The following is a 27,478-nucleotide window of genomic DNA, read 5'->3' as shown; positions in this document are numbered from 1 at the left end:
TTTCAAACAATAAAAATTCATAAAAATATAAATTATAATAAACCCGGAAATAACAATATGACAATAACTAAAACCTCCACCCTATTGTCTATGTTCACACTTATATAAAATAAATTATAACATTAAAATAAGAAACAGCTCCTACCACCTCTTCATCCTTCAACGTCCAAGTACACAAATCGCTCACTCCTTTCAAGAACGTTTTAAATAAAAAATCGTCAATTTTCAGTGGTGCATGTTTTCGGAATGTCCATAAAATTTACTATATCCTAGCAAAAGCGGCATATTTTTAACTTAATATTTACCCGCTACAGGGCACAAAGTGTTGTTTTTGCATTTTGAAGAAAAGGTATTGTTAATTATTTTTAAATAAACTTAATATTTTTCAAATGGAGAAAAAAAACCTTCAGATTTAACCTAAAAGGATCTTTTGCACGGTAAAAAGTTCAATAAGTGGTTTGATATTTATTTTTTAAAACATTGTTTTATATTTTTAAACTTTAAAACATTCTCCTAAAAAATCAAGTTTTTTTATTTATGACGTTCTTGAAAGGAGTGAGCGATATGTAAACATCAAAACACGTGTCACAATAGATTTTTTTTTAATAGTGGTATTTACCAAGTTAAACAAAAATTACAAATGAATTATTAAGTGAAATATTTATATTTTTACCATCCTATACATATTTTTACGATTAATATTTGAAATTTCAACACCGAAATAGACAATATGTTGGCCATTGGATGCGAAATGTAGGTCTTATTCAAAATATTACGGTGGTCTGTTTTATTTTTGCGGTCGCCAAAAGGACCGACCGCAATTTTAGTATAACCCTTTAGAAAATTAACGGATAAAAGGGAAAGCTAGAATTAATCGAAACACCCACAATCGTGTTATCCTCGTAAATAATAATTAATTTTAAAGCAATTAAAACGGTATCAGAATATTTCCTAATTTTATTTTTAAACTCAAGCTGTGTACTTAGCGAGCACGCACTTTTGGGAAATTTTGGAAAATTGAGATTTTAATGGCATGATGTAACAAAATTGAAAATATTCGAGGGCTTATGTCCTTAAGGGCATGTTTGTGTATGTGATTATCCCTTCTAACTGTCATCGAACATGCCTTAATGATACAATCGTGTATGGAATGTAAATGGTTGGGTTTGTTATGGCAAAGTTTGTTCGGCGACATTACCTACTGATGATAACTTTAGACACAAACTCCGTTCGATAATCGATAATTTGGCATTCTTTTAATCGATTTATCGCAAAAGGCAAATTGATTACCAGTTTGTGTCTAAGTTAGTAAATTAACTTTGTTTTCAAAATTCATAAGATTAAAAAAATATTTTACATATTTACAACATTTTGAGTGTGTCCAAATACTTGTTCACAAAATCTGGATTATCTCCAATTACAGGAGTTATTTTCATTTTATTTTTTGACATCTCATCAAAGATGAAGAAGAATATGGAAGTCTGGGCATTTACGGGGCTGACGACCGTCATCGGCTGGTTTAAGTGATCACTTTACACATGTGTAACATTCACCAATTCTACCCATTATACGCCATAAAATACCATTTTCATTTTTATTATTTAAGCTTATAATAAAAATGAAAATGGTATTATCTGGCGTTTCTCATGTGTGTGATTATAATCCAGGATTCGGACCTCACATACTAATAAAAGAGTTTCTGCTTAGTAAAAAGCTTGTTTACATCTCACCAATAGATGTCTCTAGTGAAGTTCTAGTGATTCAAGAACAAGGTTTCTAAATTGGTTCATATATATAGAACTTCCAAGAATTTGAGTAGTGTGGTTGTCAATAATGGGTAGAATTGATGAATGTTACACGTGTGTAAAGTGATCACTTAAACCAGCCGATGACGGTCGTTAGCCCCGTAAATGCCTAGACTTCCATATTCTTCTTCATCTTTGATGAGATGTCAAAAAAAAAATATATGTATATATTTTACATATTTATTTCATAAATATACATGTAAGTACAAATAATTCATCTGTATTTTGGCTTTTTAGGCATAGTCTGTGTTAAGCCGAAGCGCTTAATACGTTTATTTCTAATCCTTACCTAACCACTTTCAACTGTTTGAAATACTTGATCATACTAAATATGATTATCTCGAGATTTCCTCTGCTCATATTTCCAACAATATTTGCCTCATAAATTCGTTTAACCGTTCTTTCCTCACTCATTCGTTCCACGTGTCTAAACCATCTTAACACACCTCTCTTAATTATTTCCTTGCATTATTTCCTTACATTGCCATTCGAACATCTATCATACATTGTTTTACCGCATATTCGTCTGAAAGATTGCATTTCTACTGCATTCAGTCTAGTTTCATCCTTCTTTGGCCAACTTCATGTTTCACTTACATTATATCTAGAACCAGGACTCCATTATGCACAGTCAGTTTAGCTTTCGCTGAAAGGTTTTGATTAGCCTTAACTAATTTCAGTGCACCATTCACTGTGTTCCCAGCATTTGCTTTCCTTTCTATGCCTTTATTAATCTTTGCATCCCTGGAAATTATGCTTCTTAAATCGGGAAGTAACTTACCTACATGTGTGTTTGTTTGTGTTTCATACAAACAGTATGTTCACAGTTATTTTACCTCGAGTCTTTTTTTTATTTATTTGGCAGTATAAATAATTTTTAAAAAAACTAGAGGAAAATAACTGTGAACATTTTTTTAAAATTAGTTATTTGGCAGTATTACAAATTTAAAAAATTAGAGGTAAAATAACTATGAACAGATTGTACACGTCATATAATATTTTAATTGAAAATCTTCTTCTTCTTCTTCTTCTTCTTTTTAGATCCTCGTGATCTATCTATGCGGCTGCCTGTCGCTCTTGGAATGTTGACTGCCAGCTATCTCTTCACCCTTTTGGAGGTATGCCTGGGGGTCTGCGTCCTTCAGAGTTTCCTTGAAGGGCGATACGTGGAAGTCAATCTTCTGACTCATTCCAGTATCGCCTTCGTTGTCGTCTCCACCTCACGACATCTTCCGTCTTACACATGCTCCGGATATCAGTGTTTCTTACGCGTCCTCGCAACGTGTTTCCGGTTATAGATCGGAGAATATATTATTGAAAATGTATTTTATAAATAATTTAATTTCAGTTCCTCCGATGATTTGGATACAAAACCAGCTAGTTGGTGCCATCTTTGGGCACTCCGTTTCCCTGGAGTGTCATTCTGAAGCATCCCCGAGGTCCATCAACTACTGGGCGAGAGAAAAGGGAGAGGTTATTGCAAATAGTGAGTACGAGCAATTTGACAATGGGTTCAAATGCTAAACCCTTCCATTAACCCATAGTATAACGTCACTCGGAAATAGGACATTTAAAATAAGGATGAACGTATCCGAATCGTTTTTTTTCTTATATAAATATAAAAATAAAACACTTGTTTAAGTCCACTTTTGAGTTTCTTTATGTAAACACAACTAGTTTCGAGATATTATATAAGTGTTTAATTTATATATATATATATATATATATATATATATATATATATATATATATATATATATATATATATATATATATATATATATATATATATATATATATATATATATATATATATATATATATATATATATATATATATATATATATATATATATATATATATATATATATATATATATATATATATATATATATATATATATATATATATATATATATATATATATATATATATATATATATATATATATATATATATATATATATATATATATATATATATATATATATATATGTATATATATATATATATATATATATATATATATATATATATATATATATATTATATATATATATATATATATATATATATATATATATATATATATAAATTATAATGTTATTTTAAAAAGTTGATTCTAAATTTTCTTCTTTTTGTTGTTGGTGTAGGCCTTGTGGGCCTTTTTTAAAGGGGGGTTAGTCTCCTGCGATGTCGATTCTCAGGAGTCATCGACCTTGGGGTTGGCCGTGCAGTGGGATGTGGGGGAGTCTGGATGATTCCATTCACCTCACATACGCATACCATTGTCTTTTATTGTCTTTTTCACCTAACGACATCTTCGACCTCGCGTATTTCTCTTATCGTGGTGTTCCTTATTCTATCTCGTAGACTCTTGCCAGATATGCTCCTTAGAATCTTCATTTCTGACTTAGAGCACAAAATCAATCATTACAATATTATTGTGATTAAATAGATTGGCGACAGTATTAATAGACAAATTGAAAGTACCTACAGTTATAATGTGTACAAATGAATTATAATTAGAATTTCCCAAATTTCAATCAATCATTTTTCTCGATTGAATTTCTTACCACACACAAAAGCGCTTAGGGCAATATATCGCATCGATGTAGCGTTATCTTGATCGTTAATTACACGAAGACAATGTAATCAGTCCAGCTCCTCAGGTGCCAATTGTGGGTAATTGTATTGATTTTTTATTAAAGTTTTACTTAGTAAATACCACTTTTTCTTAAAATCTACTGTGACACGTGTTTCGATGCATTCCGCATCATTTTCAAACAAACGATGCGGAATGCATAGAAACACGTGTCACAGTAGATTTTAAGAAATAGTGGCATTTACTAAGTATAACATTAATTTAAAATGGATAGATTTTACCACAAAGTGACTGCCGAATCAATTAATGAAATTGTATTGGTTGAAAATGTTTGAAATAGATAAAGATTTAATATTTCATTTTCAGGTGATAAATATCAAACTTCTGTGGTGGAAAATGGATATAAATTAGTGATGAAATTAGAAATAAATGAAGTGAATCAAAGCGACTTGGGAATGTACAAATGTATATCGAAGAATTCACTCGGCGATACAGACGGATCAATCAAACTTTATGGTATGTATTTCTCATTTTATCAAATAAGTGTTGCCCCCTGATGACAACACATACTTATGTAAAAAAAAGATTTTTTATTATATTTTAATAACATTTTTTATTACAGGTATCATCGTTACAACAACAACAACCACAACGACAACGACACTACCAACGACAACCGTCACTAGAGGTTTTATTTTATTATATTGTTACGTTTACATGTTTTTCAATATAATCAAATGCCTTTGAGTACAAACATGTTAAATTTAATTTAATTTAATTTATATTCGATTAAAAAATCTATTTTGATCCTCCTGGGAATCTAATCAGGGACCTCCAGCGCGGCAGCCAAGCGCGCTAACATGAAACTAACATTGTTTTCATTATCTTTCTAGTGAGTAAAAAAGTGAAGAGCAGACATAACACCATTGTAAATAAGCCGACAATGGTTCCTGACTATAGAAATTTGACGACATTTCGGACTACAAAAAAGATAAAAGGTTTGTTTCCAAACTAATGTCGTTGAAAATATTCAATAGGTCATCAAATACCGTAATATTTGAAATAGTTTCATCTTGAAATCACAGATGGCAGGCGTGCATTTAATTAATTTAATACTACTATTACAATAGTAATACTACACACTGTATTTACCTGCATTTATTTTTTTCGACTTGAACTTATATTATTTCAATTTATACTATATGTTAAATTACCCAATCATATGGAATATATGGAGTCGGAATAATCAATAATGTATGAGGAGATGCATGAATGTGAAAGAGGTGAGGATTGTTTGCAATGACAAATTGGTGTGACATTCTTTTCTCACACCTGCGGGGAAGCGGCGTGGTAGATAGTTTTTTTTTTAATAAATGAATGATATAAGTGATTTTTTTACTCTAATATTTATTCAATATTACCCTGGACTGGTACCTAAAGCGGAGGGCTAATCACCTTTCCTTCATATGTTTACGATCAAGATAACACTGCGTTTATATGATGCAGTGCTCTATGCACCATCGGGTGCGGATAAGGGTTTGAAATGAAAATAAATTAATAGTTTTTTCGACATTAATCTTGCTGGTCAGTAAATAAAAGTAGAAAAGCATATTCAGTTGTTATCTTTAGCTTCTAGGAAACATAATATATAACGTACCCTAAAAGTATGGAAGCCTAATGCATGGAAATGAAGCATAGAGTTGGTAAAAGAACGATAAAAGTAGACTGAATGCATTCAAAATGCAATCTTTCACAGAAATGTGCTACAAATTGATGTATGATAGACGTTCGAATGGTAATACATATCGGTAGTGTAATGGCAAGGGGGTATATCTGTCAAATTTTTCATTTTCTAAGTTTGTTCCACAAAATGTCTAAAATAGTGTATTCCATAATCTGGCCAAAGGATAAAGCTGTAGTTGCAATACTTATTTAGTTTTATTAAGATATGTACATATAAAAATGTATAAAACAAATCAGTTATTTAATTTTACAAGTTTGTTTTTACTCTCCTGTAAAATTTGTTCTGAGACAGATATACCCCTTTGCCTTTACACTACCGATATAAGGAAAGAATGCAAGAAGAAGATAATTATTTTCGATAAAATTAAGAACGGCGTGTTGAGATTGTCGTTATGTCCTGACTGATTTTTTTCACATATCCAATGTGGAACTAATAAGTGAGGAATGAACGGTAAAATAAATTTATGATGCTCATGTTATTGGAAATAGCAGCAAAGAGAAACTTAATTGAGTATGTCAGATACTTGAAAGCAAGAGAGGAGATGAGGAGATACACAAATGTCGAAGAGGTGAAGAATGTTTGCAAATATGGAGTGGTGCGGCAATGGTTAGTTAGTTAGTTATATTTTATTTTTGACATCTCATCAAAGATGAAGAAGAATATGGAAGTCTGGGCATTTACGGGGCTGACGACCATCATAGGCTGGTTTAAGTGATCACTTTACACACGTGTAACGTTCACCAATTCTACCCATTATTGACGATGGTTACCCATGATGGTCGTCAGCCCCGTGAATTTCCAGACTTCCATATTCTTCTTCATCTTTGATGAGATGTCAAAAATAATATTAAAATAACTCCTATAATTGGAGATAATCCAGATTTTGTGAACAAGTATTTGGACACACTCAAAATGTTGTAGTTATATTTTAATTCTATTCTTTATGTTAACAGATGTCGGCAGCACAGTGAGTATCATCGATTGGTCCCCAAGAAAAACTGCATCAAACATATCAGCATCTCCGTTTCAGCGTGTAAACCAAGTAATATTATTATTTCTCTTTATAAATAGTATGACTTCCTCGTACTATCGGTTGTGATGTTCTACCTACAAACTACTAATGTGTATAATAATTTAAGGGTGGAGAGATGATTTGCTTTAAAATTTATCAAACCAAGACAATGAACCAAATTCTGTAATATTCCAAATATTCGCCTGTTATTGTATTATAATATATTATTGTAAATAAAGAATGATTTAAGTCTTATCCGGAACATTCATTTAGTTTATTTGTCTTGTTTTTCTTCTTCTCGCCCTCATCCGCAGACTGTGGCGCATAGGGCTCTGCATCATCATGGTGTAATACTGAATGTTAATTACGTGGGTCCTATGTTTCTGGTACCAGGACTACAGTCCAGAAAGATCAATATATTTAAAATTCCATGAATGTATAGTCCTGTATAGACTCGTTTACTATACAAGCGATTGTAATAAAATATACAAGAGTTATTGTGTGCATGCCCGTTTTAGTTTCTGTAAAAAATGGGAGCAAAAATGAGAACGGGAACAGAAATACATATGCGTAAAACTACTTTCACATCATGACAGTTTTCTTACATCATTTTGACATTTGGATAGGTTTTTATTACAAATTAAAATTATATTAAAATGTGACCTGTTTGATAGATTTGAATATGCTTACCTAAAGCGCTTAACCTATGTAGGTATAATTTCTTTATGCGTTCCTAAAAATATGTTCACATGCATTATCTGTATCGAATGAAATCGACGGCCCCTACTCTATCCTAAAGTACTCTATCCGCAAATCTGTTAAAGTACTCTATCGCAGGGGTAGGCAGAGAGAATAGAGCGCCACACCACTCTGTCCTTGCAAACATTCTTCGCCTCTTCCACGTTCATGCATCTCCTCATACATACCCGCCGATGGTTACGACTCCTAACCTGAATATTATTAACGAATCAGAATTTAAGAAATGCACACGCTGTGACACAATCTCCCAGCTTGACCAACATAATACACTGGCGTTATCATGGATACATTGACAACTGCGTTTTAAGCAAAGTATACCAGAGTCGATACATTCTCAGCACTCTAAAGGTTATACAGGAAGGTACGTATATAACAAAAACTGCTCACATTTCTAAAATGTATAAATTATGTATAGTGAATACAGAAAATTAGGAAATATCTTCTTGTATATTTTCCTTCCTTTGTTTAATGCGAAAATTGGTAAAAACTTAGCTCTCTGACCGTGATTGATACTTTTCTGTGACAGTACACAAATGTGTCTGCTGTGCATGATAGTATACTACGTATCACAGATATACACAGTCTATGATTTGAAGAATTGGAATTTCCTGCAATAGGATATTCTCATCTTTATTATTCATTACGAAGTATCTACTACTACTACTACTACTACTACCATCACGCCGTTTCCCCGCAGGGGTAGGCAGAGAGGATGGAACGCCACACTCTTCTGTCCTGACATACACTCCTCGCCTCCTTCACATCCATACATCTAGTCATACATGCCCTCCGATTACGCAGACTTTTGACACCGCCAGATTTTAGGTTCTGATTGATCTGATCGTGCCAAGTCTTTTTCGGTCGTCCACGTTCTGTTTTCCCTCTCACATTCGCCACATATATTTTCTTAGTCAAAGTATCTAAATAATGACAAATCGATATTTATTTGTTAGTGGTGCAGTCAGCCAGTGGTTAACCTTTATAAATAAGACCTGGTGATGATAATTAATAAGTACATTTACATACATTTAAAACTAAAATAAAACACATTTAAAGTAAAAATAGAAATGTAATAACTTACTTGAATAAACAATTAAAAATTTACATAGCTAACTTGAATGTGTGTTATAATTTTGTTTTAAAAATGACTTATTTGTATCTTAAGAAATGCAAAATAAATGTAAAATGCACATCAAATGAATTAGGTAATACAGGGGATAATCTATCATATAATATGTACATTATAAATGAGGATCGCTTATAATTCCGGATGAGACTTAAAAATAGTAATTGTAGGTTATTGCTTAAGTAAAGAATTGAAACTAAAGTTATCACCCATTTCCACATTGCTTATGTATTAAATTTTCCTGAATTATTTTCATTACCAAGTTGTAAAATTTTGTTTGGATGCCCAAATGTATGTAAATAAAACAATTTTTTGATACACATCTGTTTGATTTACTTTTTTCAAATATAAAAAGATACATTGACGCTTTTGAAATGTGATGTTAGAGGATTCCATGGACAGCTAGACGCACCAACAAGTCCATTCGCCAGAAACTACAGTTGGATGGCTTGGATCTGACCATTGTTTGTACAAGAAGGATTCTTCAGTTCTTTGGACACGTTGCGCAAAGCAATGAGGATAGCCTGGAACGAATGGTTGTGATCGGTAGCCTGGAGGGGAAGAGAGGGAAAAGTAGATCCCCCACACTATGGACCAATCATGTTAAGGCAGCAGCAGGCACCTGGAGGTTGGAGCGCTACGTGCAGCGGAGTCAAGGGATAACTGGAGAAGAGTCATTGCTTCCACAAGGGTCACAACTTTCAGTAATGAGGAGTAAGACGGAGAAAAAGAAAAATAGATTTATTTCCACATTGAAGACTGTTTCGTTTATATTTTACATTTATATTTTATAAATATGGGACCGGTAATTAAAATTAATTTTTGTAATCAGATGACACAATGATAATTGAAAAAAATTGCAAAAATTGTAAACTCCTATATTGAGTATAGCACACGGGGGTTTATTTTTATTTATAATTTGTTTAATTACTTAATGCTGTGGGTAGACAATATTTTATCAGCTTTCGAAAAGCACGCTGCCTGCTATGATCAAGTTGTTTTATGTGTATTGCTTTTACTTTCACTCTGTTATTAGTCAAAAAACTTATATACTTTAATGCTTCCTTGTGTCAAAATTTCAAAACAATTGGTTAGTACTTCATTTATTAATTTATTTATTGTTAATACTTTTGTATTTGGAAAGAAAATGAAGGAGGAATAAAAGGTACATTGGAGGAGAAAACGGAAAAAAGCAGTATTATTTATTGATTCGGCATTAACTTTGTGGAAAGACATGATTATTTTATTAAAATAAACACTTGAATAATCCACTTAATTGAGTTTTATTTTTATTTACGACTAGTTTCGAAAACGACAATTGTTTTCATCTTCTGGTACAAATTAAAACATTTAATGTGTTTTAGTTTTAATTTGTACCAGAAGATGAAAACAATTGTCGTTTTCGAAACTAGTCGTAAATAAAAATAAAACTCAATTAAGTGGATTATTCAAGTGTTTATTTTAATAAAATGAAAAAAGCAGTCATTACAAGGGTAAGGCTCATGTAAGTTATACACTGTGTATATTTATATGTGTAAAAAAAAGACAAATATAATCTTCAGAATTTTATTAAGTATATACCATATAAATATCATAAATTACAGTCACTAAATAACATGATAGGTATTAAATAAAATAAAATAATCATTTAAAAAATATGTATGTTACAACATTAAATTTTGTTTTAAATATATTTAATGACTTAATTTTTACACTGCGTAATCACATGTCTTTCTTAAAATAGATTGAAATTTTCTATCATAGGCAGCATGTAATTATCATTCATTAAAATTTTGATGACTTATATTTACACTAACAGTTTACAATTTAGTCTCATTAGAACAGCTCAAACAATACAACAATACAACATGTTTGATATGTCAAGACCAAAAACTAGAATGAATTTCAGAAATAACAAAAAAATACAATTAAAACACTTGTTTTTTTACCACTTGAATATTATATTGTTACAACTAGTTTTGGATGCTACGGATGCATCCATCTACGGGTTTGAATATAAACGTTTATAAAGAAACTTATATATAAGTTTGTTTTTTTTCAAAGCCTAAACCTTCCGAAACTAGTTGTAACAATATAATATGTACTCACTTGGGTAAAAAAACAAGTGTTTTATTTTTAATTAAATCATGTCTTACCACAAAGTGTATGTCAAAAACATAAATGAAATACCAAAAAATATGTCAAATTAACAGTCACAGGTTAAAATCTTTAAAAAAAATTAGTTGATTGACATCAAAAAATCCCCCTCCCTAGTGTAGTGGCTGGAGCTCCCCAGGTTCGTTTATCGGAGATGTAAAAAAATATATGTATATATGTAAGTAATTCTGCACTCTAATAATATCACCCCCCGGTACTAGTATGGTGCCTGAAAACTGGACTGATCTCTTTGCCTTTATGCAATTTACGATGTGTATAACTACTCCCACTGACTGACCCTAATCCCCATCCAATGGTGTATAGGGCACTGCATTAAGTTGATTGTTAATTATACGTAGGTGAGGTGATAAATCATATTAGAGTGAGAAAACAATTTATTTTGATTCTTCCTGTGGGACATCCAGCATGGTAGCCAAATGCGCTTACCACTACACTATGAAGGTGGACAGGATCTATATAACACTGTGTCAATGTGATATAGTGCCCAAAGCACCATTGGGTGCAGATAGGACGCGAAGTGTAAGTAAATACAAAGTATAGATAGTAGGTACATGTAAAGATATCATTTCCTATGACAAGCACAAATATATTAATATGACACCTTGTTTCTCTTTATAAAAACTGCATTTCATTTTGTAAATGAAATATGCACAGCAAATGCCACAAAACCAATATGATACACATAAATGATTACATTTTTTGTAACAGAGTTAGTACGCCAGGATTAGAATATATGGATAAATCCATATTTTCTCTAGAAGTTCCTATAAATAACATAAAAGGGCATTGAGATATGGCAGTATTATTACAAATGAATGTTTTGTTCATATTCCTGTAATATTACTGAATGTACATATATGGTTCCTTAAAAGGAGTCTTTTAGAAATACATTGTAAACGGAAATAATGTGTAAATTGATGAAAAAAAAATATTAATAACAGGTTATCTAATATAATATGTCAAAACAAATTAATTTATGTCAATACATACAATTAAAAATATACTGTGCATAACAATATAATAAATATTTAGAATAAATATTGCTATATTATTTTTTATGCTATGACTCAAATTACAACGCGAGTAAAATCCTTGCAAATATATCGCTCACTCCTTTCAAGAACGTCATAAATCAAAAAACTAGATTTTTCAGGAGAACGTTTTTAAAGTTTAAAAATATAACACAAAGTATTAAAAATAAATATCATGCCACTTATTAAACTTTTGACTATGCGACAGATCATTTTAGGTAAAACCTGAAGGTTTTTTCTCCATTTGAAAAATATTTAGTATATTTAAAAAAATAATTAAACAATACCTTTTCTTCAAAATGTAAAAACAACATTTTCCACCATGTAGCGCGTAAATATTAAGTTAAAAATATGTCTCTTTTGCTGGGATATAGTACATTTTCTGAGCATTCCGAAAACATGCACAACTGAAAATTTACCGTTTTTGATTTATGACGTTCTTGAAAGGAGTGAGCGATATGTCAAATGAGAATATACATTTGTCTTGCATTTCTAGACGCATCTTTGAATTTTTGGTGAACCTAAAACTATAAACAATCAAGAGTTTCCACAAAACTATACCTTAAAGTCCATTGTGAATTGCATAGCAAGTCTTGCGAAATCGCATTGATATAATTATTTAATTTAATACATTGTCTCGTGTCTAGAAGCATAATATTCTGGTCACTAAAAGCAAAGGTTAATAAATTAATCCAATTGTTTTGAAACTGCACTAAGTAATCACACATTAAGGTCCGCCATCATCTTCCGGAAGTCAGCTAGGGTGTTGTAGTCGGGGTCCGTATCTATGTCTTCGAAATCTCGACTGGAATCCGTTTTAGAAAAACTAGGATTGTACCGAGATAATGAGAGAGGACAAGGCAATAGCTCCGGCATTACACTGTGGTGGGTAATAAGAGCCGTGAGGGAAGTGAACTCCTTCGTAAATCCCTGTAAAAAGAAAAAAAAGCTTTAATTATTAAAAATAAATATAAAACAATTGTAGAGGTTCTGTTCTGTTTACTGTATTCTATCGAAATCTTAATTAAAGTTGCAACAAAAGGTGACCAATCCTGTGTAAACAATATGAAATTATTAAATCCCACTAAAACGTAACAATTTAACAAGCTAGAATTCCTGATTACTTAAAATTAAGACTAAGTACTGCATTCACCACTTAGTCAAGCTGGAATAAAGATTTTTTATTTTTATTTTTATTAAAATCATTTATAATGGATATGTAACGTTTTGGTGAGGACCTCAACAATTTTCCTTTGGTGATATGGCAATTGAATCATTTTTATTTTACTAACGATACGTTTATACAAAAAAGGCATTTTTATTTTTCACCAAATAAAGAAATCATTTTTTTTAAATAACTCCTATGTTGAAAAACCCAGATTTTTGAAAAGGGATTTGAACACACTCAAAATGTGTGATAAAATAGTTTTCGGATGATAGCGCAACCAGCCAAAGATAATTTTCCACATTAGTTGACTAAATGAAGATAAATTATTATTTTGTTTTTGATCATAAATAATATTTTATAAAAGCAACATGCTTATATAAAAATATATGTATAATATATTCATGTGACCATTGTTTTGGCAAAGACTCAAACCAGTATTTTAATGCCAGAAATATTTCATAGATGTCAGACCAGACTGTCAAATAATAAATAAAACAAAACCAAAAATATTTTGTGGTACAAAAATAGAATAATCTACTTTCAAAATATATTACACGTCTCAACAGAGACAATATATCTTTTTATACAAAGGATTATGGAAATCAGAGCATTCAGAGCTTACGGCCTAGCGTTGGCTAGGTAATACAAGCAGTAGTACTTATATAGCACGCATGCCATAGATTTGCCATCCCTGCTCTAAGGAGTATCTGGCAAGAGTCCACAAGAATAAGGAATACTGGGATAACAGAAATATGCGAGATCAAAGATGTCGTTAGGTGGGTAAGGCAAGGAAGAACACAAGGGTATGCGCATGTGAGGAGAATGGAACCATCCAGACTCCCACACATGCACGGCATTGCACGGCCGACCCCAAGGTAGACCACTCCGGACAGACAACCAACGAGATGGATTTACAGCTGGGAATCAAACATTGCAGGAAGCATATCTCTCTTTGAAATAGGCCACAAGGCCTTTCTCTTAGAAAAAGGCCATAAGAAGAAGAAGAATAAAATAATTTTAGTCCACAGAGGCGGGCAGAACACTCGGGCAAATACTGGGTGAGATTTATCGTATTTTTAATATATCTCTATGTGACTTTATCTGTAATATATTTTTTTTATTAAAAAGAGAAATATTTGTGTTTTTATTATTTAAAAAAATAATTCAATTTCATATTATTTCTGTGAGCCTAAGCGGCTCATTATTAGGAATAGGTATCAAATTGTGGTAGAGTGGATTCGAACCGAGATGACTCGAGAGTCCGCGACAGTAACCACAGGACCACAACCCTACACCTATCTAATATCGTAGTCGTACAGGAGAAAGTGACCAACTAACAAAACATAAAATGTTCAGGTCCATTAAAGTCACTTTTGCTTGGCAAGATAATAAACATCAATGCAGTTTTTCATTTTTAACAAGTCAATATATTATACTTCCGAGTTTAAAATCGCTTTGGGTTTTTTCAGGGCAATATTAAAGCTAGTAAGATATCAAATAGTCAATGATCACGTTTTTGTAAACAAATGCACTTGGTCACTTTCTCCTCTGTGTGACAACGATATGTTTGTTTTAAATTGAATAAAGAGCTCACCTTGATTTTGTACCCTTTATTGGTGTGAAGAATGAGATAGTGCGCTATACCGCTGGGCTGGAAGTCTCTGGGAACACGGAGAGAGAGGGCAAAGCATCCGGACTTGGTGGTGCTCTCCCGGACCATGAAGGCGCCGATTGGTTGGTTCCCCAACACCTCCAGAGCAATCTGAAAGTGACAAATATTAAATTCAGTAAATTCAGATCAGATTCTTTGTCTGCCTCCGTAGTGTAATGGTCAGCACGCTCGGCTACCGTTCTGGAGGTCCCGGGTTGGATTCCCTGGGGGGGTCAAATAAATATAAGTGATTTTTTCACTGTAATATTTATTCTATATTACCCTGGACTGGTTTCTGAAGTGGACGGCTGATCACCTTTTCTTCATGTGTAAACGATCAAGATAACATTGTGTTTGTATAATGCAGTGCCCTATGCACCGTTGGGGTCCAAATAAGGGTTTGAATTGAATTGAATTGAAATTCAGATCAAAAGGGTCCAGTGGATTATTGTAAATATTAGAGTGAATAAGTTGACCAACCTCTCTTGGGATACCGGCTTGGAACCACGGAGCTAGTCGCAGCTCAGCCTCTTCTCCGCTGCTGAGAGAGTCACTCCGTGCCGGCAACAGGGGGGGTGAACCACTTCCACCGCAAGACGAACTACTCGAACTCGGGATTCTTAATATCCTACAATGTTACAATTCAAAGCGATTAATAAAAAAATAAAACAAGTGTGCATTTAAAATCTGAAGAAAATTATCAAATCTTTAATACTAAAATGAAAAAAACATATAAGACTCACCCTTACCTAGACTCCATACCAAAGAATATAGTATATATATTTTTTTTTACTTTGTTTAAAAAAAAAAATTGTAAAACGAACTCCCTCTCTAAACACAAGTATCTACTTTATTAGAGAGGTAGAAACGTTATATTTTAAATGTATTGTATATTTACCAACTATTTTGTATTTTTTAAATATGTAATTTGTAAAAATAGAAAATAAAATCGATAAAAAACATTAAAAAAGATTATTAATGTAAACAAAACTAGTTTCACTTGTTGATGAGAACATCTGTATTTCTTGAAACTAAAAGTGTATACATTGATAAACACAAAAGTGGTATTTTATACAAATATTTTATTTTTATATTTAATTTTCATTTAGACTCATATGAATTTAACACTCTCCTTATCATTCATCGTTCACTTTGTGTAGTACCACTTTTACACAAAGTGAACGATGAATGATAAGGAAAGTGTTATTTTACCATATCACAAACTTAACAATGCTTTTAATATGTGTAGCCTAGTTTCAAAATCCGCCAGATCCAATTTTATAAGATTTTCAAATATATACTCTATCGGAATGCCAATTGTGGGTTTTATTGTTTAAAATAATTATATACTTGAAAACCCTGCTAAAAAATGCTTAAAAACAGCGTTGTATTTCAAATTACGCTATATTCATGGGACTTGCCTTCTGACCCATATCAGCCAATTAGAGAGCGGGGATAGGTCAAAAATTAAGATGACGTCATTTTCGGTTTGTGTCTTGTATTTTTTTTAAAATACTGAATAATTTTCTTTACAAATGGGAAAATTCTCTATTTCATAATATTTTATCTAATGACAAACAAATATTTTAAACACAAATGTTACCCGGAGAATTTTGTTTTTTTTTTGTTAAATCGACTTACATGGATCTGGCGGATTTTGAAAGAAGGCGACACATATACAAAATAAATCACATGAATGTAAACCATGGAGTTGGTGAAAGAAGGATGAAAGTAGAATAAATGCAGTCGAAATGCGATTTCTCAGACAAATGTGCTGCAAAACAATGTATGATAGATGTTCGAATGGTGATATAAGGAAACAATGCAAGGCTAAGATAATTATTATCTATAAAATAAGAGACATGAGGGGTGAATGCTCTCAGGTGGCATTCTAAAAAATAGAAATATTGTATTAGTACGCACCTATTTCTTTTATTATTATTTATCTTTAGCAGGTCGTTATCAAAATTTGAAGGAGCCGTTTTATCGATGCATGGTGACGCGTGATTCAAATTCACTTTGTCTATGTGGATACGCTTCACGGGGATCGATGACTTCTGTATCGTTTCTTCCGTTAAAATGGTATTGTTTCTCGATAAATCCTTTATGGCGGACTTTATATCCGGTTCCGATATTGCCTCATTCACATATCCCCCGTTAAGTGATACTGCTTTATGCAATGGACTGAAAAAGAAAAGTAACGATGTTATAAAAATAAAAATTCACAATGAAAATAGTACTGGTGTATAATATAATAGATCTGATACAGACAGATCCTTAGCCGATTATTAAACATACAGTAAACCCCTCTTTAAAGTTGATATTGGTACATTGTAGGGAACTATCGGAGGGAACATTCATTCAAACCCTTTTCCGCACCCCAATGGTGCATAGGGCACTGCATTATAAACACAGTGTTATCTTGATCGTTAACACACGAAGGAAAGGTGATCAGTCTTCCGCTTCGGGTACCAGTCCAGGGTAATATTGAATAAATATTAGAGTGAAAAAATCACTGATATTTATTTGATCCCCCCTGGGAATCGAACCCGGGACCTTCAGAACGGTAGCCGAGCGTGCTGACCATTACACTACGGAGGCGGAAATTAAATCGTAGGAATATTAAAGCGGGTTAATGTTTTTAAATTGTATTTTAATTTGAAATGACTCATTATAGTTATTTTTGGTGGTTAAAAATGTAAAAATATAATTCAAAACATTAACCCCCTATAATGTTCCCTGCGATAACGCAGTACCTATTTAAACATTACAGGGGGGTTTACTATACTTTTGTACAGATTCTTGTGAACAACTAAATCGGTAGTGTAAAGGCACAGGGGTATATCTGTCTCAGACCAAATTTCACAGGAGAGCAATTACAAATTTGTGAAATTAAATAACTCATTTGTGTTATGTATTTTTATGCGTACATATCTTAATAAAACTAAATAAGTATTGCAACTACAGCTATATCCTTTCGCCAGATTATGGAATACACTATTTTAGACATTTTATGGAACAAACATAGAAAATGAAAATTTTGACAGATATACCCCTTTGCCTTTCCACTACCGATATAATAGAATATTTTTGTACTTAAAATTATATAATATTGTAAAATACATTTTTTTTTCAATTCGAGTAGGGTGGTAATCAATCATGGGTAGAATGATGAATGTTGCACACCTAACCAACATATGAAAGGTCATAAGCTCTGTAAATACCCATACTCTTCTTCATCTACATATGTTGAGATGAGTTACCTAGTTGGCGTGTCTGGAACGAGTGGTGTGCTGTCTTCCGTGTGGGCCGCCTGCAGCATGAGGGCCCCCGACAACCCGAGGGCCAGCCTCTTCATCAGGGGGGGCTTGTCTGCCAGCCTCTTGTAAGAGTTCAGCTCCGTCGGAGAGTTGGACTCCTCCGAGCTGCTGGGGCTCGTCGACTCTTGGACATCTCCTTTCAAATTTGTTGATTTCAAACTGGAACAAATGTATTTACTAATTTTAAAAAATATACATTTAAATTTGTGAGGCGAATGTGTTTAGCAATAGAAGCAGAGTTAGATCGAGGAAAACTTGGCATGATCAAGCATTTTAAATACTTGAATTGTATGACCTTGCATGAGGGGATGCATGAATGTGAAAGAGGCGAATTTTGTTTCCATAGAGAGATTTGTGTGGCATTCTTTTCTCTCTGCCTATCCCTGCGGAGAAGTGGCGTGATGCTCAGTTGTTACATAAAAATACATATACTTATGTATAAAGAAAATAAAACATCTCTAGGCATTTTTTCTATTTCATTATACATATATTTTAACAAAATAATACATATCAAGATATTTTTATTGATAACTCTCAACATAACGCTCACTCCTTTCAACAACGTCATAAATCAAAAAACTTGATTTTTCAGGAGATCGTTTTTAAAGTTTAAAAATATAATACAATGTATTAAAAATAAATATCAAGCCTCTGATTGAACTTTTTACTGTGCAACAGATCTTTTTAAGTAAAACCTGAATGTTTTTTCTCCATTTGAAAAATATTAAGCATATTTAAAAAAATAATTAAACAATACCTTTTCTTTAAAATGCTAAAACAATACTTTCTGCCCTGTAGCGGGTAAATATTAAGTTAAAAATATGCCGCTTTTACTGGGATATAATACATTTTCTGGGCATTTCGAAAACATGCACAACTGAAAATTGACTATTTTTGAAATATGACGTTGTTGAAAGGAGTGAGCGACATATGTACGTTATAAAAATTGCGAGTACTCACAGTTTCAAAGTCAACCTTTTCAATATATTTCTCCTGAATTTAATAGACACATTGCGAAAATCCATTGTAAATTTAAACGAAATATTGAATAATTCTTACTAGCACTGAATTTAAACTATAAAATGACCTCCTTCGGCGCACTGTCACTGGCCTATAAAAAAAATCTAGCAGTGATTCCGTTTTAAACGATATCCACCCCTAAGCACTAATGTGAAGGGGTCGACAACAGTGCGATTAGGAATGTCATACTTACTCATAAAAATTACGGTAATTACCGTATGACTCATATAATTTTGTAAACAAGTATTATAAATATTAAAATTTATTTACATAAATCTTACTTTGTATTTGAAAGAACCGTTTGTTTTAATGTTCAAACTGTTATATTTGCTATACTTTAATAAAAGCCTTTTTTGGTAAAAATAAACACAAAGGTTTTCGTAAATCAAATGTAGATTTTGTATATTTTAACACTGATCTCCCTCCCTATTTACACGATTTGTAAATAATGCGGTACAAAAAAAAAACAAAAAGTAAGTTTTTTTTTTAAATTTTATATTTCTTGAATGTTTTTCAGTAGATTACATGTTTAACCCTGATGACAAGGTTCTTGACAAAACCGGTTAGAAAAAATATATGTACCAATAAATAAGTGGTTAAAAATAAAGTTCTTTTATTTATAAAGAAAAAAAAAGATATTTTAATAATTGAATGACATTAAGCTTAATATATGTAATTTATTAAGACATCTGTAACTTATGTTTGAATTGTGATGGATAATTAAAAAATATATATATCGACGTGCCCTACGTAAAGTGCTCTAACTTCATTTTTGTCAATTTTGAGATATTTGGTGTATGTTTTCAACTGACCGTTATCTACAAATACAAACACACAAATTATTATATTATTTATTAATTATTATATTTAAAATAAATTACGCCTAGTCTTTGGGCGTATAAGTCGCTATCTACATCTAATTTTCGAAATAAACTGAACTCCTAAAACGCTAACTACTTAATTTTGACAAAGCATAAAGTTTTTAAACGATTTAATACATTATTTTATCGTGTTTTTTAATGAATAATACAAGTTTATAATTTCAGATAAAACCATTAATTAATGAAAAAGAATACGTTGAAAAAATCTTCTAATCTCTCTCCTGTAAAGTAACAGATTTGCAGATAGAGTACTTTACGTAGGGGCCGTCGATATGTACTCGTACAATATATAAACGCAATGTTTTTTTATATCAAATCCATTAATTAATATTTTAAAAAAATAAATGAAAAAAATTATCAGACGGAATTCAACTTAGTGTGCACCTTTATTTAAAAAAAAATTGGTTTCATGATTGATCAAATATGTTTAAGATAATGTTGTCGACCCCTTCGGGACACTCTATTGGTGACTAAGGAACGTCATTACCAGACAATAATTATAGATAATGAGACATTATTCACGGGATATGAGATGTTAAATGACAAACAAAAGTAGTAAATAATATGTGCGAACGTATAATATTTTCTTGAATGTTTTCCGCAGATACTTTGTGGCACAATTTATAAACTTTATAAAATTAATTAACATTGTTTTCACCACTTTTTATTAATAAAATTTAACCTACCGGTTTCGCCAATACCTTGTGATCATCAGGGTTTATTTTAAATCAAAAACATTAAAATACTCTAACCAAAAACTTCCACACACTCCATAAAAATCCATGATAATAATTTAATAATCATAATCATAATAATTTAGTATTTTTATAGAGTGTGTGGAATTTTTAGTGAGAGTATTTTTATATTTTTGATTTAAAATAAACCCTGATGACGACAAGATAGTGTTGAAACCGGTAGGTTAAATTGTATTAATAAAAAAGTGGTGAAAACAAAGTTGATTAATTTTATAAAGTGTAATATTTTGTCGGCGAAAGTACAAAGGCATAGATTCCATCCGGATTGTAACGTTTTAAATAACATATGTTACATAGTGTAAATAACATTTTATTTTAAACGATTTTTCGAAACTAGTATTGTCAGAAAGTTGATCATATCGAAAATACAGTTATCGAATATTTGTTTTTTAACGGATAGAAGACAAAATTATCTATATTATTATTATAGTGAACGCATAATATTTTCACTGTAATTCTAGCATATAAATAACGATTAAGGTAACACTACGTCAATACGGTAAAGTGCCTTGTGCGCCGTCGGGTACGAAAATAGGGTTAGAAAAAGGAAGAAAACTTATTTAAATGTAATAATAAACAAAAATGAAAATTGGGATTTAAAAAAAAAGTTTTTTTGGTCATTAAATATATAATAGCTTCCAATAGATGTCCAAGTCTTATTCCCAAGGGATCTAAAAATCTAAGTGGTTTTTCATTCTAACATTTACTTGATATTACTCTGGACTAGTACTTGAAGCGCGTGATTGATCGCCTTGCTTCATGTTATTCAAGATGGCACTTCATTAATACGATACATTACCTTATTAACCACTTAGATATAGACACGGGAGATCGAATGAAATATCGAATTTTTAAAAATAATTATTCGTTGCTCAATTAAGTTTTCGGATTTGATCATTCAAAGCTAATCGTGCCAATCAGAGCTCAAGAGCTCTTTGCATTTTTAGCTCCTAATATATTTGACTATTTGACATCAGAAATATAAGCTGGAAAGAGACGTTAAGTGAGAAAAAGTAACGATTACCATCCCAATCGGTAACCGAAAAAGTAACAGTTACTCATTAGTTACAACTCTAGTTGGATGAGAGTTACATGAAAAAGAAGAAAGATATAAATATTTTACACAACATTATACACATATTGACTTGAATGATGGGCGGATTTTATTTTGAAGTAAAAGTATTTTTAAAGAATATATATTACACCATTAAGAAATAATAATATGGAAAATTGTACAGTATGTAGCAGTCACTAAGGGTCTGGAGTTGGTACAAAAATGAATCAATTCCTTGTTTTATTTCAGCCTTGGGGCAAAGTTTATCGAAATCCAATTATCTGACGATATATTGTGTTTATACGAAATGGGGATATTCAGTAGGCATGTGTTGGACAATGTATGAGAAAATAATCTTAAAAGTTAATATCATAAAAATAAACTTTGCAATTACCGCAAATATAATTTATTATTTTTAGGACTTCTATGTTGTATGTGTGATTGTTATATTTTAATGTATTAAAGATACTTGTTTTTTTAAAAAAAATATTAAATGTGAATTCATTAAGTGCAACATTTTGAAACAATAGAAATTCATTAAAGTATATATGTATAATAATTAATATCTATACTAACGACATGACTAAAGCTTCCCCCCTATTGTCCACATCTTTCAACGTCCAAGGACACAACTAAAAATTTAGAATTAGCTACACATACAGTTTTTTAAAATGATGCGAATGCATAGAAGCATGTGCCACGACAGATTTAAAGATTAGCTGTATTTAAAGATAAGCTGTATTTACCAGGTAAAATTTTTTTTTTTAAAAAACATTATTTTTTTTTCATATTCTTGGACCTAACAGTTAATAAAAGTAATTTTTATATAAATATCTGTGATAATAAGACACGATCACAATATTTTTTCAAGTGATTCAAGTAATTAAAATATTATTATCAAAACTTTATGAAATGAAACTAGAACATTGTTTTTAACCACTTTTATTTTTGATAATTTTCTCCGAGCGGTTTATAGATATTTTTGTTCCGATTTCTAAGGTACATATCCATCCCTGAAGATGACAAGGTGCTTTTTAAAACCGGTTGGAGAAAAAGTACCAAAATAAAAATTAATAAAACAATGTTCTAGTTTTATTTTATAAAGTTTTGTGAAGTATACAAAAACATTTAAGATATTATTATAAAATATTTAAAACAATATTACTGATTGATAGGTATAAATAAATAGTGGTATTTACCAGGTGAAATTAAAATATAAATTTGATAGATATTACCACGAAGTATTGCCGAATCGATATATCGTAGTCATACAGGAGAAAGTGACCAAGTACATTTGTTTACAAAATGTGATCATTGACTATTTAATATCTTACTAGCTTAATATTGCCCTGAAAAAATACCAAAGCGATTTTAAACTTGGAAGTATAATATGTTGTCTTGTTAAAAATGACTAACTGCATTGATGTATATTTTGTTGCCAAGCAAAAGTGACTTAAATGGCCCTCCTGAACATTTTAGGTTTTGTCAGTTGGTAATTTTCTCCTGTACGACTACGATATGTTAGTTTTTATCATTCAAACAATACAATATTAATAAACAGTTTTACCTATGATTTCCTGGGAAGTTGTGGGGGTAGTGATGCCTGAGGCCCGGTATGGTGTTGGGCGCTCGTATCCCCATGGCGGTGAGTTCCGTGTTACGGTTGTTCGCTACTTCTTTCTGAAAAACACATAAATCACTTTTATCAAGGGCTATCCAGTTGTAAAAACGGGATGGTACCTACTCTCATACGAATATATGTACATGTATGTTGGTACATACTAATTTCGTGATAAATGAGGTTTTTTGCATACAAGTCAACCGAATTTAGCAAAAAACTGTCCAAAATGAATGTAATTCTAGCGTTTCTCGTGCATGTGAATATAATCCAGGATTCTGACCACACATACAAATAAAAGAGTTTCTGCTCAATAAAAAGCTTCTCTCATCTCACCATAGATGTCTCTAGTGAAATTCTAGTAAATTCAAGCAATACGTTTCGAATTTAAACAATACACGAGTATATAGAAGTTCCAAGAATTTGAGTAGTGTGGTTGTCAATCATGGGTAGAATTGGTGAAAGTTATGTATCACTCAATTTTGGGTGCTTTGCCAATTAAAAAAAAAGGTGAAAGTTACATTTGTGTAAATTGATCACTTAAACCAGTCTACGACGGTCGTGAGCCACGTAAATGATCACTTTACACGAGTGTAACATTTACCAATTTCTACCCATGATTGACAACCGCACTACTCAAATTCTTGAAACTTCTAGATATATTGATCAAACTCAAAACACAGTGTGCGAGAGTCACTAAAGACATCTATGGTTGTATGAAAAAAGCTGTTATTTAGCAGCATTGGAGATAATCTAGATTTGTGAACAAGTATTTAGACACAATCAAAATGTTGTAAATAAATCATTAAGTAAACTATGCACTTATTTAAGATTACTTCCGCTCGTTCGCATGACGAGTCATAATGAGTCATCAATTTGGTAAATATGTTGGCTAAATACGATTTAATGGATTCATTGTATTCGTTCACCTAAAACCGGATGAAAGCGAAGGAAGTATCCACTCGAACTAATTCCTGCGGGGGTGCAACCCGATTCCTTTCCGCAAGTCATTCCGCGGATATAACGAGGAAACATAACAAGCCTTTCCGCGATGACTGAAATATCTCTACACTTAACCCTTTGGTTACCGAAAGTTTTTAAAAACGGTCCCTGACTCCCTATCGCTTCCCACAAGAAGAACAAACTCTAAACAAGGTTCTTATATTTATCGTTCATCAAAATTCGTCAACGATGAATATGGGAATTTCGATATGTTCTACTCGACATTGTCAGCACTGCGATCGCGTACATAATAAGTCGATATTTATATCGTGGTGTGTCCCAATTTTCACATAGTTTGTCTTGAACTTGAGCTTTGATCTTTCCCTTTACCCCTTTTTCTCCCTCCCGCCACATAGGCTGATTTGAGTGATCACTTAACACACGTGTAACATTCACCAATTCTACCCATAATTGACAACCACACTACTACTCAAATTCTTGGAAGTTCTATATATATATATATATATATATATATATATATATATATATATATATATATATATATATATATATATATATATATATATATATATATATATATATATATATATATATATATATATATATTATATATATATATATATATATATATATATATAAATATATATATATATATATATATATATATATATATATATATATATATATATATATATATATATATATATATATATATATATATATATATATATATATATATATATATATATATATATATATATACGTATATATGTATATATATATATATATATATATATATATATATATATATATATATATATATATATATATATATATATACAGTATATATATATTTATATATGTATATATATATATGAACCAATTTCGAAACATTTTTCTTGAATCACTAGAACTTCACTAGAGACATCAATTGGTGAGATGGAGAGAAGCTTTTTGATGAGATGTCTAAGAGTAATATAAAAAATAACTCTTATAATTGGAGATAATCCAGATTTGTAAACAAGTATTTGGACACATTCAAAATTTTGTAGATATTTTAAAAAAATGTTCATGTTTAAATCGTGTTTTTTTTCAAATTAACCCCAAAAGATCTGGTTACCAAAGGGTTAAATGGCCGCCTCCGAATTACTTGTAAAACCGTATGACAGGCCCTAAAACCCTTCCGCGGACAGAGAAAAAAGGAGAATCACTCCACATCGGGGAAGATTGGGGGAATAATGCCAGCCGTGGAATTATACCGGGTGGCGTAAAACCCACATTCCGCCTATCTTGACGCGCTCACTATTGGAGACATAAAAATATACCCCGTAGAAATAACCCCATAGAAATAACCTCTCGCTACGAGATGTACTAAATGGGCAAATGGTCCAAATCAGTGGGAATCCAGGCAAAACAGAAGCCAAGTGACAAAAGCGCGGAGAATTGTATCTATTCTCCCATATACCATACACAAATGATGAGAACTTTTCGATGAAGGCACCTGATCATGTTATATCGGTAGTGCAAAAGCAAAGGGGTATATCTGTCAAATTTTTCATTTTCTAAGTTTGTTCCACAAAATGTCTAGAATAGTGTATTCCATAATCTGGCAAAATAATAAAGCTGTAGTTGCGATACTTATTTAGTTTTCTTAAGATATGTTCATATAAAATACTTAAAACAAATGAGTTATTTAATTTCACGTTTTTCTTTGCTCTCCTGTAAAATTTGGTCTGAGACAGATATACCCCTTTGCCTTTAGACTATCGAAATGAGAAAAAAAAGTTTTTTTTCTTAATATAAAAATAAAACATTATATACCAATGAAGCAACAAAGAAGAAATATTTTGGATGTGTACAAAGCTTTGTTCACAAATGTGGGCCTGTAACGTAGGAGTTATTTATATTGATATTTGATATTCATGAAGGTCTCTTACCAAACTCAACTATAGATGGCGCCGAGAATTCGCGTGTGAAAGAAGATGTTAATGAAAGGATAAATAACATTTCTGAAGTTTGAGTAGTGTGGTTGTCGTGTATAAAGTGATCACTTAACCAAGTGTTACACGTGTATAAAGTGATCACTAAAACAAGCCTATGACGGTCGTGAACCCTGTAAATGCCCAGACTTCCACATTCTTCTTCATCCACCATATGTTGAAATGTCAAAAATGTATAAATACTTCAAAAACTTTCCTACAGATATAAATGAATTGAATATGTTACAATTAAATAATGATGAAGAAGAATATGGAAGTCTAGGCATTTACAGGGCTTACGACCGCCATAGGCTGATTTAAGTGATCACTTTACACACGTAACATTTAACCGATTCTACCCATGATTGACATGTCAAAAAATTATTTATAAAATAACTGCTATAATTGGAGATAATATATATTAGTGAACAAGAATTTGGACACACTGAAAATGTTGTAAATTTATGATTGTCAAAAGTAGAAATGTCTAGCAAATGAATAATATTATATATAAAAATATTGTAACTACATTTTTTTTTTAAATTTAAGTATATGACTTCACGGTTTGATATTCATATAAGTAGGTATTCATATGAGTTATAGTAATATCAAAGATACGAAAAAACATCGACCCTTATGTTTTACGTCGGCCATGCCTCTCCGGTAGTCTCCTACTGGTATAACCATTCGGCATGTTTAGTATATCGTTAGCAGAGAATATAGAGGTTCGGTCATAGACATTCCCTTATCGATATGGCATCCCGTCGAAACTTTATAGCCAGTTTCCTTCTAATCAGGACTCTCCAGG

General features: G+C 31.5%; 2 protein-coding genes and 1 long non-coding RNA gene across 5 annotated transcripts in view; 2 read left to right on the top strand and 1 right to left on the bottom strand.

Moving 5' to 3' along the window:
• LOC148303169 (lachesin-like) overlaps window positions 1–4,968 on the top strand; it is a 91,765-nt gene extending 86,797 nt beyond the window's left edge. Inside the window, exons 7-8 of the mRNA XM_088270405.1 lie at window positions 3,154–3,291; window positions 4,778–4,968. Of these exons, the coding sequence (XP_088126531.1) occupies window positions 3,154–3,291; window positions 4,778–4,968 (329 nt within the window). The remainder of the gene's footprint in view (window positions 1–3,153; window positions 3,292–4,777) is intronic.
• An 81-nt stretch (window positions 4,969–5,049) lies between these two features.
• Window positions 5,050–7,555, top strand: LOC148303168 (uncharacterized). Its single transcript, XR_015838514.1, has 3 exons — window positions 5,050–5,099; window positions 5,305–5,409; window positions 7,109–7,555. It is a non-coding gene; the product is annotated as an uncharacterized LOC148303168 (long non-coding RNA).
• A 3,052-nt stretch (window positions 7,556–10,607) lies between these two features.
• Window positions 10,608–27,478, bottom strand: part of LOC148303167 (EGFR adapter protein-like) — a 176,149-nt gene continuing 159,278 nt past the window's right edge. For all 3 annotated transcript variants that reach the window (XM_088270402.1, XM_088270403.1, XM_088270404.1), the window contains 6 exons: window positions 23,678–23,790; window positions 18,344–18,559; window positions 17,004–17,264; window positions 15,561–15,708; window positions 15,024–15,191; window positions 10,608–13,191 (listed from right to left, as the gene is read on the bottom strand). In XM_088270402.1, the coding sequence (XP_088126528.1) occupies window positions 12,982–13,191; window positions 15,024–15,191; window positions 15,561–15,708; window positions 17,004–17,264; window positions 18,344–18,559; window positions 23,678–23,790 (1,116 nt within the window). In that variant the 3' untranslated portion in view covers window positions 10,608–12,981. The remainder of the gene's footprint in view (window positions 13,192–15,023; window positions 15,192–15,560; window positions 15,709–17,003; window positions 17,265–18,343; window positions 18,560–23,677; window positions 23,791–27,478) is intronic.

The sequence above is a fragment of the Brachycentrus maculatus genome, unplaced genomic scaffold (assembly GCF_059751285.1).
Source record: "Brachycentrus maculatus isolate JH-2025_06_01 unplaced genomic scaffold, ASM5975128v1 h1tg000383l, whole genome shotgun sequence".
NCBI classification, from domain to species: Eukaryota; Metazoa; Arthropoda; class Insecta; order Trichoptera; family Brachycentridae; genus Brachycentrus; species Brachycentrus maculatus.
The sequence above is the reverse complement of the archived record's forward strand: the minus strand, read 5'-3'. Positions and strand labels throughout refer to the sequence as shown.